General features: G+C 48.7%; 1 protein-coding gene across 17 annotated transcripts in view; it reads left to right on the forward strand.

Annotated features, from left to right (window-relative positions):
* The window catches only part of LOC127055800 (P-selectin-like), a 77,212-nt gene that overhangs the window by 16,943 nt on the left and 42,815 nt on the right, over positions 1 to 17,454 (forward strand). For 13 of the 17 annotated variants that reach the window (XM_050963172.1, XM_050963170.1, XM_050963171.1 and 10 more), the window contains exons 5-6: positions 16,231 to 16,416; positions 16,704 to 16,889. The exons of 1 other annotated variant lie outside the window; for it this stretch is intronic. In XM_050963172.1, the coding sequence (XP_050819129.1) occupies positions 16,231 to 16,416; positions 16,704 to 16,889 (372 nt within the window). The remainder of the gene's footprint in view (positions 1 to 16,230; positions 16,417 to 16,703; positions 16,890 to 17,454) is intronic. 3 more of the 17 variants (XM_050963183.1, XM_050963174.1, XM_050963182.1) reach the window with 1 other exon arrangement.

Here is a 17,454-nt window from a genome sequence, read left to right on the forward strand (position 1 = left end):
CACAGCCCCATGACATGACACTCCCCAGCTGTAGCCTCACTGGACGTTAATGAGAGCTGGCCCCAGGGGAAATGGAAAGGAGACTCTCCGCTTATCTCTTGAAAAACACTGAGTTTCTAACCCTGCTCCTTGTGCAGACACCCTTGGAAATGTAACCAAGGCAACTCTGAGGCTAGGGCAAGATGCTTGTCGCTAAAGATCACCAGGGATTCCCAGGGCTGGGGGTGCAAAATCACAGCTAGAAGTCCCTAGTTCATGTGGTTAGAGAGGGTAGAATTCCAGGCTAGCCTCCTGACCCCAGGGCAGCTCCAGCCTCTGCCAGCAGCTGCCTATGGCAGAGCCAGCTCCTCTGCTGGGCAGACAAAGGTATAACATGATCCAAGGGCTGGAAGCTGAAGCTAGATAAATTCAGACTGGAATTGCACATGAGAATAATTAACATTGGAACAACTTACCAAAGGGTGTGGGGGATTCTCCATCCCTTGGAGTGCTGTACAGGAGGTCAGACTATATCATCATAATGGTCACTTCTGGCCTTAACATCTATTAATCAAGTCGCCTCTTACCCTTCTCTTTATAAGATAAATAGATCTTTTTTGTTCTTACTAGAAGGCAGGTTTCATAGCTTTCATTAGCCTCATAGTTTTTTTCTGAACCCATTCCAGTTTTGCAAAGCCCTTTTAAAAGTGTGTGCCCAGAACTGGACACAGGCTTCTATTAGTGGTGTCACCTGTGCTGTGTTTAGAGGCAAAATCCCTCTCTACTTGCACTCAATATTCACCTGTATCTGCACAGATCAGTTCTGGGCAGGGGCGGCAGGTTTGTATAATTTTTGGTGGTGCCCAGAACAGGTCTAAATCCCGCCCCTCATACCTGCCTTGTAAGATGATATATATATTTTAAAATAATGTAAAAATGTGAGGGCTCTGGGGTGGGGCTGGTGATGAGAAGTTTGGGGTGTGGGAGCGGCTCAGGCTTTGCGTGCAGGGTTGAGGGCTGTGGGGTGGGGCTGGGGATGAGGGGTTCACGATGCAGGAGGGGGCTCAGGGCTAGGGCAGAAGGTTAGAGTATGGGGGGATGAGGGCTCTGGCTGGGGCTGGGGATGAGGGGTTTGGGGTGTGGGAAGGGCTTAGGGCTAGGGCAGAGGGTTGAGGTGTGGGGAGGGGACGGCTCTGTCTGAGGGTGTGGGTTCTGGGGTGGGGCTGGGGCTGAGGAGTTTGGGGTGTAGCTGAGTTGCCCTGGGACTGGGGTCAGAGAGAAGGACTCCCCTCAGCCCTCTTCCTGCCAGTAGGCACAAGCTCTGGGGGAGGCCCCCACCCTGGCAGCACACTTGCCTCACACCACTGACACTGCATGTGCTCCTAGGGCCGCTCTCAGGTCCAGGAAGCCCCCTCACCTCCCCTGTGGTGGGTGCCAGGGTGGGGGGGGCTGCCATCACATGTGCTCCTCCTCCCCTGCTGCTGTGCCTCACTGTAGCCTCCCTGGGGGTGGGGGATGGGACTGCCCCTTGCCCAGTGTGGGGTAGGATTGGTGACTGCGAATGGGGGTGGGGTCCCCTGTGCTGGTGGAGGGTCCCGCAGGAAAAGGGAAGGGTCCAAGGTGGAAGGGCAGGGGCAGGGTCAGCCTGCCCTAGCACTACTGGATGGGGGGTGCTAGGACCCCGTGGTCGCAGTTGATGCCAGGAGCCAGCAGAGCAGAGTGCAGCTCGGAGCTGCAGCAGGCAGCCGCCGGCTTGAGGCAGGGACGTTCCAGGCCCGGGGGAAGTGCACAGGAGCAGCAAGTGGGGACCGGGGGACACTGCAGGAGGTGCATGGGGGCAGCAGGCAGGGCCAGGGGAGAGACCCAGCACCAAACATTGGTGGAGCCAGGCCCCCAGACCCCTGGGCCCTAAATATTGCTGGAACCCAGGCACCATGGTCCCATATAACTGGCCACCCCTGGTCCTGGGAGGCCACTCTAGGCAAAGGGACAATTCAGAAGAAAACAAGAAGATTTGTTTTGTTCAATATCTTCATTAATGATCTGGAGGATGGCGTGGACTGCACTCTCAGCAAGTTTGCAGATGACACTAAACTGGGAGGAGTGGTAGATACGCTGGAGGGTAGGGACAGGATACAGAGGTACCTAGACAAATTAGAGGATTGGGCCAAAAGAAACCTGATGAGGTTCAACAAGGACAAGTGCAGAGGCCTGCACTTAGGACAGAAGAATCCCATGCATTGCTACAGACTAGAGACCGAGTGGCTAGGCAGCAGTTCTGCAGAAAAGACCTAGGGGTTACAGTGGATGAGAAGCTGGATATGAGTCAGGAGTGTGCCCTTGTTGCCAAGAAGGCTAACAGCATTTGGGGATGTATAAGTGGGAGCGTTGCCAGCAGACTGAGGGACGTGATCATTCCCCTCTATTTGGCATTGATGAGGCCTCCTCTGGAGTACTGTGTCCAGTTTTGGGCCCCACACTACAAGAAGGATGCGTAAAAATTTGAAAAAGTCCAGCGGAGGGCAACAAAAATGATTAGGGGGCTGGAACACATGACTTTATGAGGAGAGGCTAAGGGAATTGGGATTATTTAGTCTGCAGAAGAGAAGAATGAGGGGGGATTTGATAGCTGCTTTCAACTACCTGAAAGGAGGTTCCAAAGAAAATGGATCTAGACTGTTCTCAGTAATAGCAGATGACAGAACAAGGAGTAATGGTTTCAAGTTGCAGCGGGGGAGATTTAGGTTGGATATTAGGAAAAACTTTTTCACTAGGAAGGTGGTAAAGCACTGGAATGGGTTAGCTAGGGAGGTTTTTAAGGTCAGGCTAGACAAAGCCCTGGCTGGGATGATTTAGTTGGGGATTGGTCCTGCTTTGAGCAGGGAGTTGGACTAGATGACCTCCTGAGGTCCCTTCCAACCCTGATATTCTATGATTCTGAGATGCTTGTGGGAGCCAGCTAACCAGAGGCAGAAGCTGGCAGCATGGGTAGAGCAGAGGACCTGAGGGTGGAAACATGATAAAAACCAAGATCAGATAAGTAGGGAGAGGCAGAGTTGTGCAGGAACAAATATATTTGCGGTGTAACCAGCTAACCCTCCCTCACATCCTCATCTAGCCCTGTGCATAGCAGTGTATGCATGGTAAACAACAGTCCCTTACAACTGGAGCTAGCAAAAATTGTTTTGCAGGGCTACTCAAATACTAAGGCTGGCTTTGATGTGCAGTTGTCAAAGAAATATTAGCAGATGCCACACATAACCAGTCTGACTTAGAGGACTAGAAACTGACCGAGGAGTGACTACAGACCTCAGCCTTGACAAGCTTAATTCTAGTAGTGAATGATCTGCAGATTTCCCCATACACTGGGGCTGCACTGTGCACTTCCTAGACCGTGACCATTACTGTGGCTTCTGAGCATGTTCTAACTACTTGAAACCTACCCTGCTCTAGAGGGAGTCCAGCAAGAGTCACGGGCTTTAGAACAGGAGTTGTCCAAAGCCTTAAGCCAAAGAGTCTGATGGATTATTTCCAACCAGAAAGGCCCCTCTGAACCCCTGCGTTTCCTGGGTTTCTGCTGCTGCAGACATTCACAATAGTCAGAGTGTTTGGATTGAAAAGTACAAGCCATCATTGATGGGGCAGCCAGATTTTCCAGGGGAGAAAGCAGCACCCTTGACCTAGTAGGGTTCCTCCTGATAGGCGGAGGGCCTAGTGGGACACGAACAGGTACTTACTGTGAGGTTATGGATGTGTGTCTTATCCCATCCACCTCATTCGTGGAATTGAATGAGTTGCCCCTGCTGGCTACCTGGAACGCTACAATAGTCTGTCATTTTCCTTGGTGCTGTTATTAAGTAGCCCTTTCTATGCTCTTTGTTTCTTTAATGTGACAATAGAGTAATTCCTACCTCTGAAAGACTGGGAGGGTGACAGACAGACTATTGCTAGGTCCAGAACATTTTATCAGATCAAAACAAGTCAAAGTGGGAAAGGAGCAGGTCTCTGACACAGGAGTGGTGTGTCTATAAAAAGAGCCCTAATAGGATCGAGCAAATAATATTATTGACTAAATAATCACATTTGATAAGACACATTTTGGCCCTGATCATGAAGAGCTCTCAGCAGTGGGCAATTGGAATAAATGAGCCCTGAACATGTTTTGTTCAACCTGACCCTTTAAATGATAAAAAACACCTACCCCTTTTTTAGTACTTCCCATCAGTAGCTTTCAAAGCTCTTTATAAAGCAAGTCAGTATCATTATCCCTATTCTACAGATGTGGTAACTGAGAAAGAGAGTGGAAGTGGCTCACTTAAGGTCACTCCACGGGCCAGCAGCGGAACCCAGGTCTCCCCTGCAGAAGTAGGCCACTTTGCCCCTTTTTAATGGGGCTCTTGAACTTTTTATAGCTACATCTGTCCACAGCTGAATTCTTCTTTTTCTCTAGCTTGACTTAAAGTTATATTTTGCATGGATTAAATGTATTCATTAATTGCACGCCTTGAAGTTTCTAATGATGCAGTTCCTTTAGGTGTTGCAGTTCAGTACTTTTACTCCAAGAATGCAATAAAAGATCATATCAAATGATTGAAGGTTATAGGGTGTTTTGTGTAAGACACACAGTGAACGATACCTGGGATCAGCAACAAGACCCTGTGCCTTATTTTCTGTAGGATTGGATGGCAGGCAATCAGCATGGCAAGGGCCCTGCAGGAACACATCTTTCATCCTGCATCTTACATTGAAATTATGTTCATGGACTCCATATACAGAGCAATACATGGTACTAAAAGATGTTCCAAGTGTCTAACTAAGGCTGTGATATTATATTGTTTTATAAGAGAAGCATTATGTGATCACATAACTGAAAACTATACCACAATGTACAATCAAAGGGGAGCTCACTAGTCCAAGTTGTGCATGCAGGTGCAACATCAGCATTTCTTGACTTCTGAGTGCCTAGTTGTGTAAATTCAATGTCCCCATAGCATCATTTTGGAGATGGAATTTCCCAGGTTGTTGTTTTAAAGAACAAAGTCTGGAACTCTTTGGCTGGTACCTGCAGGAAGCCCTGACCTATGCACCATTCACGGTCAGTGAGATGACACCTCCTGGGGAGTCTTGCATTGCCGAATGAGCACTCAACTCAATGAGACAAGAACCTGCCTTGCTCAGTGTGCCCTATGATGAAGTGGGGATTTTCCCGTTATGTTGTATGTGAGCCTATGTGAGTCTTACTGTTGAGCCTATGTGAGTTTTACTGTTTGCATGAATACTGTGTATGCCTCAGTTTCCCTGTGTGCTGCACCAATACCTCAGTGGTGGGAATAGGGGTTGTGACTTTGGCTGAGACCTCTGGGGCAGGTGAGGCTACTCCAGCTGCCTGCATGTATGCTATGTCCAGTCCCCTTCCTAACCTTAGACCCAGGAGGGGGATGTAAACAGGTGACAACCACGTGACTCTTTGCCCGGGAAGCGAGACAAAGACAGGGAGGAGGAGCAACATGGCTGTCTGAGGTCGAGTCACTGGAAGCTGGCAGTCTGCTTAGGGGGACTGGAAGAAGGGGAGTCCAGGGAATCTGGCCCAGGACTCCCCAAGATGAACTTGGCTGAAACTCAGTTTTCTGTGTTAAGAAGTTCTGCTCTACACTGCGTTCCTGTTGACTAATAAACCTTCTGTTTTAATGGCTGGCTGAGAGTGGAGTCGGGGTGCAGGGCCCTTTGGCTTCCCCAGGAGCCCCACCCAAGTGGACTTGCTGCAGGAAGTGCCCAGTGAGAAATGAAATGTTGAATGCTCTGAGGTCAGACCCAGGAAAGTTGAAGCTGTGTAAGCTTCTTGTCCTGGTGACAGTATGCTCAGAGAAAGGAGGCACGCTCCCCCAGAGTCCTGACTGGCTTCATATGGAGTAGTTCCAGGGCATCACCCAATGACTCCGTGACATGCCCTGACCCCTGTTAGAGCTCCTTATTCAGTGAACAGCTGAGACAGCAGCACAGAGTGAGACAGGAGCATGCGGCCTGCACAGTTAAGTTGGCCATACACACTATAAATATTGGTTTATAAATGCTGTCAGTAAAAACCAGGATACATGACTGCACTATAAATGTCACAGGTCACTAAATCCAGCTAAATCCAACCCAGTTCTCACAGACATTTCTCCCCTCTTATAAACGTTCCCTTGTAAATTTCCTAATATCCAACCTATATCTCCTCCACTGCAACTTGAGACCATTACTCCTTGTTCTGTCATCTGCTATTACTGAAAACAGTCTAGATCCATTTTCTTTGGAACCCCCTTTCAGGTAGTTGAAAGCAGCTATCAAATCCCCCCTCATTCTTCTCTTCTGCAGACTAAATAATCCCAATTCCCTTAGCCTCTCCTCATAAATCATGTACTCCAGCCCCCTAATCATTTTTGTTGCCCTCTGCTGGACTCTTTCAAATTTTTCCACATCATTCTTATAGTGTGGGGCCCAAAAGTGGACTCACCAATGAGGCCTCACCAATGCCAAATAGAGGGGAATGATCACGTCCCTAGATCTGCTGGCAATGCCCCTACTTATACAGCCCCAAATGCCGTTAGCCTTCTTGGCAACAAGGGCACACTCCTGACTGATATCCAGCTTCTTGTCCACCATAACCCCTAGGTCCTTTTCTGCAGAACTGCTGCCTAGCCATTCAGTCCCTAGTCTGTAGCATTGTATGGGATTCTTCTGTCCTAAGTGCAGGATTCTGCACTTGTCCTTGTTGAACCTCATCAGGTTTCTTTTGGCCCAATCCTCTAATTTGTCTAAGTCCCTCTGTATTCCTATCCCTACCCTTCAGCGTATCTACCACTCCTCCCAGTTTAGTGTCATCTGCAAACTTGCTGAGGGTGCAGTCCATGCCATCCTCCAGATCATTAATGAAGATATTGAACAAAAAAGGCCCCAGGACCGAGTCTTGGGGCACTCCGCTTGATACCGGCTGCCAGCTAGACATGGAGCCATTGATCACTACCTGTTCAGCCCAACGATCTAGTCAGCTTTCTATCCACCTTATAGTCCATTCATCCAGCCCATACTTTTTTAACTTGCTGGCAAGAATACTGTGGGAGACCGTATCAAAAGCTTTGCTAAAGTCAAGGAATAACATGTTCACTGCTTTCCCCTCATCCACAGAGCCAGTTATCTTGTCATAAAAGGCAATTAGGTTAGTCAGGCATGACTTGCCCTTGATGAATCCATGCTGACTGCTCCTGATCACTTTCCTCTCCTCTAAGTGATTCAGAATTAATTCCTTGAGAACCTGCTCCATGATTTTTCCAGAGACTGAGGTGAGGCTGACTGGCCTGTAGTTCCCTGGATCCTCCTCCTTCCCTTTTTTTAAAGATGGGCACTACATTAGCCTTTTTCCAGTCATCCGGGACCTCCCCTGATCCCCATGAGTTTTCAAAGATAATGGCCAATGGCTCTGCAATCACATCAGCCAACTCCTTTAGCACCCTCGGATGCAGCGCATCCGGCCTCATGGACTTGTGCTCGTCCAGCTTTTCTAAATAGTCCCAAACCACTTCTTTCTCCACAGAGGGCTGGTCACCTCCTCCTCATGCTGTGCTGCCCAGTGCAGCACTCTAGGAACTGACCTTGTTTGTGAAAACAGAGGCAAAAAAAGTATTGAGTACATTAGCTTTTTCCACATCCTCCGTCAGTAGGTTGCCTCCCTCATTCAGTAAGGGGCCCACACTTTCCTTGACTTTCTTCTTGATGCTAATATACCTGAAGAAACCCTTCTTGTTACTCTTAACGTCTCTTGCTAGCTACAACTCCAAGTATAATTTGGCCTTCCTAATTTCACTCCTGCATGCCTGAGCAATATTTTTATACTCTTCCCTGGTCATTTGTCCAATCTTCCACTTCTTGTAAGCTTCTTTTTTGTGTTAAAATCAGCAAGGATTTCACTGTTAAGCCAAGCTGGTTGCCTGCCATATTTACTATTCTTTCTACACATCAGGATGGTTTGTTTCTGCAACTTCAGTAAGGCTTCTTTAAAATACAGCCAGCTCTCCTGGACTCCTTTCCCCCTCATGTTATTTTCCCAGGGGTTCCTGCCCATCAGTTCCCTGAGGGAGTCAAAGTCTGCTTTTCTGAAGTCCAGGGTCTGTATTCTGCTGCTCCCTTTCTTCCTTTTGCCAGGATCCTGAACTCGATCATCTCATGGTCACTGCCTCCCAGGTTCCCACCCACTTCTACTTCCCCTACTAATTCTTCCCGGTTTGTGAGCAGCAGATCAAGAAGAGCTCTGCTGCTAGTTGGTTCCTCCAGCATTTGCACCAGGAAATTGTCCCCTATACTTTCCAAAAACTTTCTGGATTGTCTGTGCACTGCTGTATTGCTCTCCCAGCAGATATCAGGGTGATTAAAGTCTCCCATGGGAACCAGGACCTGCAATCTAGTAACTTCTGTTAGTTGCCGAAAGAAAGCCTTGTCCACTTCATCCCCTGGTTTGGCGGTCTATAGTAGACTCCCACCATGACATCACTCTTGTTGCTCAGACTTCTGAACTTAATCCAGAGACACTCAGGTTTTTCTGCAGTTTCATATGAGAGCTCTGAGCAGTCCTACTGCTCTCTTACATACAATGCGACTCCCCCACCTTTTCTGCCCAGCCTGTCCTTCCTGAACAGTTTATATCCATCCAGACAGTACTCCAGTCATGTGAGTTATCCCACCAAGTCTCTATTATTCCAATCACATCATAGTTGTTTGCCTGTGCCAGGACTTCCAGTTCTCCCTGCTTGTTTCCCAGGCTTCTTGCATTTGTGTATAGGCACTTAAGATAACTTGCTGATCGTCCCGCTTTCTCAGTATGAGACAGGAGTCCTCTACTCTTGCTCTCTCCTGCTCGTGCTTCCTCCTGGTATCCCATTTCCCCACTTATCTCAGGGCTTTGGTCTCCTTCCCCCGATGAACCTAGTTTAAAGCCCTCCTCACTAGGTTAGCCAGCCTGCTTGTGAAGATGCTCTTCCCTCTCTTCGTTAGGTGGAGCCCATATCTACCTAGCACTCCTCCTTTTTGGAACACCATCCCATGGTCAAAGAATCCAAAGCCTTCTCTCTGACACTACCTGGGTAGCCATTTGTTGACCTCCACGATTCGACCATCTCTACTCGGGCTTTTTCCTAGCACAGGGAGGATGGAAGAGAACACTACTTGAGCCTCAAACTCCTTTATCCTTCTTTCCAGTGCCATGTAGTCTGAAGTGATCTGCTCAAGGTAATTCTTGGCATTATCACTGGTGCCCACGTGGAGAAGCAGGAAGGGGTAGCGATCCGAGGGCTTGGTTAATCTCGGCTGTCTCTCCATCACATCGTGAATCCTAGCTCCTGGCAAGCAGCACACTTCTTGGTTTTCCCGGTCGGATGAGTCAGTCCCCCTGACGAGGGAGTCCCCGACCACCATTACTCGCCTCCTTTTCTTGGGAGTGGTGGTCATGGAACCTCCATCCTTAGGACAGTGCATCTCATGCCTTTCAATCACTGGAGTCTCCTTCTGCTCCCTTCCCCCAGATGTATCATCTAGTCCACTCTCTGCATTAGTACCTGTGGAGAGAACATGAAAACGATTGCTCACCTGTATCTGCATTGCTGGTACATGGACGCTTGTAGCGGGGTGGACCCCCACTCCTGCCCTGAAGGGGTAAAAACACCCCTAGGAGGGGGCTGTAGCTGGAGAAAACAGCTTTTAGGCTGGGCTGATTGGGGGAAGTGGCTGCAGCTGGGGCCACGCCTCAAATTGAGCAACAGGGCCCTATAAGGCGGCCAGGGAAGCCAGAAGCAAACAGTCTCTCTCTAGCTGTAGAATGAGATGGGCCTGGCTGCAGGGAGCGGGACGCAGGGTACCTGAGTGAAGCAGGGCTGGGGAAAGGCAGAGGAGCTGGGGAGCTTCAGCCTGGAAAGCCCCAGGCTGCGGCCTAGCATTGGGCCAACAGGTACTGGGGGTTGCAGGGGGCAGCCCAGGGGTAGGCAAAGGCAGCAGGTACAAACTCAACCTTGCCAGTGATGAGTGACTGATACTGCAGTTTGCCCCAGGGCATGGGGGCTAGACAATGACTGGTAGTAGCCATATACTGAGGCAAAGTGGGGATAGTGGGTGGGGGGTCTCCCGGGGAGGGGAGACCCTAAGACTGAGGGGTTACTGCCAGGGGGCAGCACCCCTGTAAAAAGGCACCGGGTCCAGGGAGGGACACGGGGGGGCCAGAGAACAGGCAGAACACTGGCTTGCAGAGGGCGCTCTGGAACTGAATCAAGCTAATTCTCAGGAGTCACCAGCAGGAGGTGCTGCAGGGGAGAGGCGGCTTCCCTATAATGCTCTTCTTCCTTCTTCTGGAAGTCACATACTGCCAAATTTCTTCACTGTCCTTCTGTCCCTGCTGCTCAGCCTGCTCTGATGCTTCAGAATGTTGTGCCCATAGAAGCATATCCTGATGTCTGTCCAGGAAATCTTCATTTTCTCTTATGCAACGCAGGGTTGATACTTGTTTGTCCAGACCTCGAAACTTCTCTTCCAACATGGGGACCAGCTTGCACTTTGTACAGACAGTCACTTCTGTCCTGTGGAAGAAAGGCAAACATGGCACATCCTGTACAGATAACAGCTGAACGCTCACCATCCATATTTCCTTCCTTCTAAGAGCTTCCTCAGCTGTTGTAGTAACTACTCAGAGAAGCCTATCAGATGAAAGCCTCAGTGCGTTCTCCCCAGGCAAACAACCTCTGTTAGCCTCTGCTGTTCGCCACTCAGCTGGTTCGCTGCTGATCGCCTTTTTATAACAGAATGAAGGCAGTGAGTTTATCTCTGTACCCCTCATTGCCATTGCCTGGAAGCCCAGAGCCAGCACTTCTCCATCGATGGGAACGGTTGGTTGCCACGGTCCAAGTGGGTGGCAATGGAAGCCAGGCCTGGAAAGGGGTTGCTGGAAGGTCAGTTTACTGGTAATTTAAGGGAACATTATTATAACTGCTCCCCACTAATGCTATCATGGCTGCACCTGGTGGTTCCCCTCACAGGTAACTGAGGCTCACTGATTGTCTGTGACAGGCAACATGGGGGAGGAGGACTGGAGCACTGGACTCTTGCAATTCAAGAGAGTTACACACCTCTGCAAAAGCACCTCAATCCTGATCTACATCCTGCCTCACTCCCTGCTATTCTGGTCTTGGGTATCTCCCAATCCCAGCTCTGCTAACACACCTCAGTCCAACTTGTGCATCATTTCCCACTAGTCAAGCCATGTGGCCATACACTGTTCTGCAGCAAGCTTTGGTATTCAAGGCTCAGGCCTTGACAAAGAATCACAGAATTTACATCAACCATCGGTATTCCTGTCCTAGCTCCCCACAAATATGCCAGTATAGCTCCCACAAAACAAACAGCTCTCATGCAGTTGGCTCAGTTACCGTCCCTCTTTTGCACAACCCCCCATGACACCATCCCTGAACCTGGCTCTGCCACTTCCACTGGGGAGCGGGAGGAAGGGTCTGCTGTGAGGGCTGAAAGCTGTGTACAGAGGACCCCACCAAGAGCGAGAGTGGGTCCTTACATTGACTGTCCTTACTTTGCTCGTATTCTGACTGTCTGCAGCTGTCAAGTGCCCAGCACTGGCCACCCCGGGCAAGGGCCGATTAAACTGCACTCACTGGCATGGAGACTTCACATATAACTCTACCTGCACCTTCTCCTGTGAGATGGGGTTTGTGCGGAAGGGATCAGAGACACTGGAGTGCACAGCCCTGGGACAATGGACAGGGCATCCCCCGCTCTGTGAAGATAGACACACACCGTTAACTGTGGGGTTTGCAGAGAATACATGGTGGAGCTGGTGTGATACGAGACATCCTTTCCATAGGAGCCCAGATCTCTGCCCATTCTGGGGAGGAGAGCTATTGCGTATGATGGCTTGGGAGCCAGGGGACTAGATCCTTTGATATGGGGCACACGTGCAATGCAAAGCTGTGTCGCCATTGCCCTGCCCCTTGGGCAGCTATTTACACCAGTGCCAAATGGCTGCCCCACAACTCCTGGCACTACTGTCTCCTGGCTCCTCTTCCTGTCACCTTCCCCCAAACACAACCAGACATCAGCCTCCTGGCACCCTACTCACCTGGCTATTCAGTAACCATCAGTCTCTGTCGCTGGTACCCCCACTCCAGACAGTTAGCCCTCTGGCACTACACCCCTGGCATCTTGCCATTCAACTCATGATGACACCTCATCCCCCTGAGGCATTAATACTCCAGCATCTCATTCCAGACAGCATTTTTCCACCCAGCGCCCAAGACGTGCCACCCCCAGGGTCTGAAAACCGCAGCACTGCATCACTTAACACATAGCAATGTAGAGCTGGAAGCGAAAGGAGACTCAAAGAGCTTGGCTTGTTTAGTCTAGCCAAACGAAGGACTGAGGGGGGATATGCTTGCTCTTTATAAATATATCAGAGGGATTAATATTAGGGAGGGAGAGGAATTATTTAAGCTTAGTACCAATGTAGATACAAGAACGAATGGGTATAAACTGGACACTAGGAAGTTTAGACTTGAAATTAGACGAAGGTTTCTAACCATTAGAGGAGTGAAGTTCTGGAACAGCCTTCCAAGGGGACTAGTGGGGGCAAAAGATATATCTGACTTTAAGATTAAGCTTGATAAGTTTATGGAAGGGATGGTATGATGGGAGTGCCTAATTTTGGCAACTGATCTTTGATTATCGGCAGATAAGTATGCCCAGTGGTCGGTGATGGGATGTTGGATGGGATGGGATCTGAGTTACTGCAGAGAATTCTTTTCTGAGTGCTGGCTGGTGAGTCTTGCCCACATGCTCAGGGTTTAGCTGTTCGCCATATTTGGGGTCGGGAAGGAATTTTCCTCCGGGACAGATTGGCAGAGGCCCTAGAGGTTTTTCGTCTTCCCCTGCAGTGTGGGGCATGGGTCACTTGCTGGTGGATTCTCTGCAGCTTGAGGTCTTCAAACCACAATTTGAAGACTTCAGTAACTCAGACATAGGTTGGGGGTTTGTTACAGAAGTGGATGGGTAGGGTTCTGTGGCCTGCTTTGTGCAGGGGGTCGGACTAGATGATCACATTGGTCCCTTCTGACCCTAGAATCTATGAATCTATGACCTCAAGAGGTCTTCAAGTACAGCCCCCAGCACTGAGGCAGGACCAAGTAAACCTAGACCACCCCGATAAGTGTTTATCCAACCTATTCTTTAAAATCTCCAGTGACGGGGATTCCACAAACTCTCTTGGTAACCTGTTTCAGAGTTTAACTATCCTGTTAAAAAATTTTCCCTAACATCTAACCTAAATTGCTCTTGCTGCAGATTAAGCCCATTACTTATTTTCCTATCTTCAGTGGACATGGAGAACAATTGATCACTGTCTTCTTTATAACAACCCTGAACACAATTGAAGACCATTATTAGATACCCCCTCTTCTTTTCTCAAGACTAAATATGCCCAGTTTTTTTAACCTTTTCTCAGAGGCCAGGTTTTCTAAACATTTCATAATTTGTGTTGCTTTTCTCTGGACTCTCCAGTTTGTCTACATCTTTCTTAAAGTGTGGCACCCAAAACAGCCCACAGTAGTCCTTCTGAGGCCTCAGCAGTGCAGAGTAGAGCGGGACATTTATCTTCCCATATCTCACATATAACACACTTGTTAGTACACCCCAGAATAATATTAGCCTTTTTTGCAGCTACATCATATTGTTGATTCATATTCAATTTGTGATCCACTAAAATCCCTTTTCAGCAATGCTACCACCAGACCACTTATTCCCCATTTTGTAGTTATGAATTTCAATTTTCTTTCCTAAGTGAAGTACTTTGCTCTTGTCTTTACTGAATTTCATCTTGTTGATGTGAGAACAGTTCTCCAATTTGACAAGGTAGTTCTGAATTCTACTTCTGTCCTCTAAAGTGCTTGCACTCTCTCCTAGCTTGGTGTCATCTGCAAATTTTATAAGCATCGTCTCCACTCTATTCTCCAAGTCGTTAATGAAAATATTGAATAGTACTGAACCCAGGACTGATTCCTGTGGCACTCCACTAGATACGCCCTCCCAGTTTGACACAAACCATTGTAACTACTCTCTGAGTGTGGTTTTTTTCAAGAAGTTGTGTACCCACCTTCTAGAAATTAAATCTAGTATACATTTCCCTAGTTTGCTTATGGGAATGTTATGTGGAGCATGATGCCTCTGGCATCACATCCCTCAGCACCCTTTGCCCCCAATACCTAACCTCATGTACCCATGCTCTCATGGCACTTCACACACACACCCATTAGCTAATCCCCTCGCACTTCACCTCACAGCAACAAAGGACCATACTTGCCACCTCCAGATTTTTCCTTATAAAGTTCTGCTTTGCTATTCCAGTTGTCAAGTGTCCAGTGCTGGATTCCCTGGGCAGAGGCCGATTAAACTGCTCTCACTGGCATGGAGACTTCACATATAACTCCACCTGTGCCTTCTCTTGTGAGATGGGGTTTGTGCGGAATGGATCGGAGACACTGGAGTGTACGGCCCTGGGACAATGGACAGGGCATCCCCCGCACTGTGAAGGTACAGTACAGGCTATACACTGCAGGACTGGCTTGGGAAGCTGCTTCTGCTTACATGGTAGGAAGCACTGAGGCCTTAGAATGTCTGAGCTTACAGAACTGAAAAGCAAATCAAGTAAATGTTAAATGCAGGATTTAGAGCACTTGTGAACACTCACAGGAAACTACATAGCTGCTGTGATAATATAATCTAAGGTCAGGATTTCCAGTGCTGTGAGCTGTTCAGATGCCGTAGAGACTAATGGAGGTTTTCAGAGTACCTGTACCAACCCATCTCTAGCAATTACAGTAGCAAGGTCAATATCTTGATAGCCACAGTAGTTACTGAGGCAAGCTCCTACAGGAGTAGGAAACAGTGTCTTACCTACTAGGTCGGGAACTGAGACTGCACACCATTTTTGCCTAAAGGACAAAAGCAAATTTGCTTTAGTGTCTCAATAAGTCAAAAAGGGGGATATTTGTCTTGGCTAACTGCCATTTGGGATAGTAAATTCAGTGTTCATTAGAAGTTCATTAGTTTGGTGGAGACGTCTTATGTGGGCTGAATTGAACATGTAACCTCAGTAAATAAGCCTGAGTCATATTATTGTAACCCAGGGATGTGAAAAGGATTACATTTTATATTGGATTCTTCTGAAATTATTTGCTTAATATCCTTATCATTTAAACTGATCAATCTATTCCTGGGTATACTTTCCATTAATATTCCAGCTGTCAAGTGCCCAGTGCTGGCTTCTTCAGACAGGGGCAGATTAAACTGCACTCACTGGCATGGAGACTTCACATATAACTCCACCTACACCTTCTCCTGTGAGATGGGGTTTGTGCTGAATGGATTGGAGATGCTGGAGTGCACAGCCTTGGGACAGTGGACCGGACAAACCCCGCGCTGTGAAGTTAGAGGCACAGCATTAACTGTGGGGTGTGTGAAATGTAAATTGTTGAGCTTGGGTGATTCCAGGTGACTTTCATTAGGAGCCCATTCCTTTGCCAGGTCTAGGGAAGAGAGCTATTGTGTACAATGATTTGGAAGCCAGGGGATTAGACCTTTTGATCTGGGGCAGCTGTGCAATGTAAAACGAGAGACAATGGGCCTGATTTGCTATTGCCCTGCTCCTTGGGCACCCTTTTACATCAATGCTAAGGAAATGCCCCACAACCCTTGACACTACTGTCCCTTGGCTCCTCTTCCCGTCATCTTCCCCAAGACAAAACCAGACACATGCCTCATGGCATCCCACTAACCCAGCAATTCAATAACCATCAGTCACTGTCCTTTGGTACTCCCCCTCCAGACAGCTCACCCCTGGCACCACATCTCTTGAATCTAGCCATTGAACTCATGATGGCATCTCATTCCCTGGAGATGCTAACACGCCAGCTCCTCATTCCATACAGCATTTCACCACCCAGCACCCAATTTCCTTGGCACGGCACCCTAATGGTCTGAAATCCCCAGCGTTGCACCACCCAGCATATGATGCCTCTGGCACCACATCACCCAGAACTCCATATCCCCGGCACTCACGCTCATATACTGACACACCCATAGCACTTCACCCTCTCATAGGCTGATTTCCTTGTCACTTCAACCACCAGCAGCAATGGACCAAACCTCTTATACAGTTCTGCTTTGCTATTCCAGCTGTCAAGTGCCCAGTGCTGGATTCCCCGGGCAGGGGCCGATTAAACTGCACTCACTGGCATGGAGACTTCACGTATAACTCCACCTGCACCTTCTCCTGCGAGACGGGCTTTGTGCTGAATGGATCGGAGAAGCTGGAGTGCACAGCCCTGGGACAATGGACAGGGCAAACCCCGCGCTGTGAAGGTATGGTACAGGCTATATGCTGCAGGACTGGCTTGGGAAGCTGCTTCTGCTAACATGGAAGGAGGTTCTGGGGAGAATTACACTGAGTTGGCCTTAGAAAGTATGAATTTAAAGAAACTGAAAAGCAAATCAAGGAAATCTTAAACCCAGGATTTAGAGCCCCTGTGAACACTAACAGGAAACTCTGTAACCGCTGTGATAGTGTAAGCTAAGGCCAGGATTTCCAGTGCTGTGGGCTGCTGCAGGCATCACGGAGTAATCCATACTGTTCTGCTTTGGTATTTCAGCTGTTACATGCCCAGGTTTGGCTGCCTCTCGCAGAGGCCGATTAAACTGCACTCACTGGCATGGAGACTTCACGTATAAGTCCACCTGCACCTTCTCCTGCGAGACGGGCTTTGTGCTAAATGGATCAGAGACACTGGAGTGCACAGCCCTAGGACAATGGAGAGGGCAAACCCCGCGCTGTGAAGGTAGAGGCACAGTATTAACGGTAGGGGGTGTGGAATGTACGTTGCTGAGCTGTTGTGATCCCAGGTTACTTTCCATAGAAGCCCATTTCTTTGCCAGCACTAGGGAAGAGAGCTATTGGTACAACGGTTTGGAAGCCAGGGACCTGGACCTTTTGTTCTGGGGCAGCTGTGCAATATAAAACTTCACTGAGATAAAGTTGTGTAAAAGGGAGACAATGGGCCTGATTTGCTACGGCCCTGCTCCTTCTGCAGCCTTTTACACCAGTGCCAAGTGAATGCCCCACAACCCCTGCCACTACTGTCCCCTGCCTTCTCTTCCCGTCACCTTCCCCCAGACAAAACCAGCCACCTGCCTCATGGCACCCAACTAACCTGGCAATTCAATAACCATCAGTCCATGTCCCTTGTACCACCCCTCCAGACAGCTCACCCCTCTGGCACCACATCTCTGGCACGTAGCCATTGAACTCATGATGGCATCTAATACCCCAGATGTGCTAACACCTCAGCTCCTCATTCCACATTACATTTCACCACCCACCACCCAGTTCCCTTGGCACGCCAT

Source organism: Gopherus flavomarginatus, chromosome 7 (assembly GCF_025201925.1).
Source record: "Gopherus flavomarginatus isolate rGopFla2 chromosome 7, rGopFla2.mat.asm, whole genome shotgun sequence".
Lineage (NCBI taxonomy): Eukaryota > Metazoa > Chordata > Testudines > Testudinidae > Gopherus > Gopherus flavomarginatus.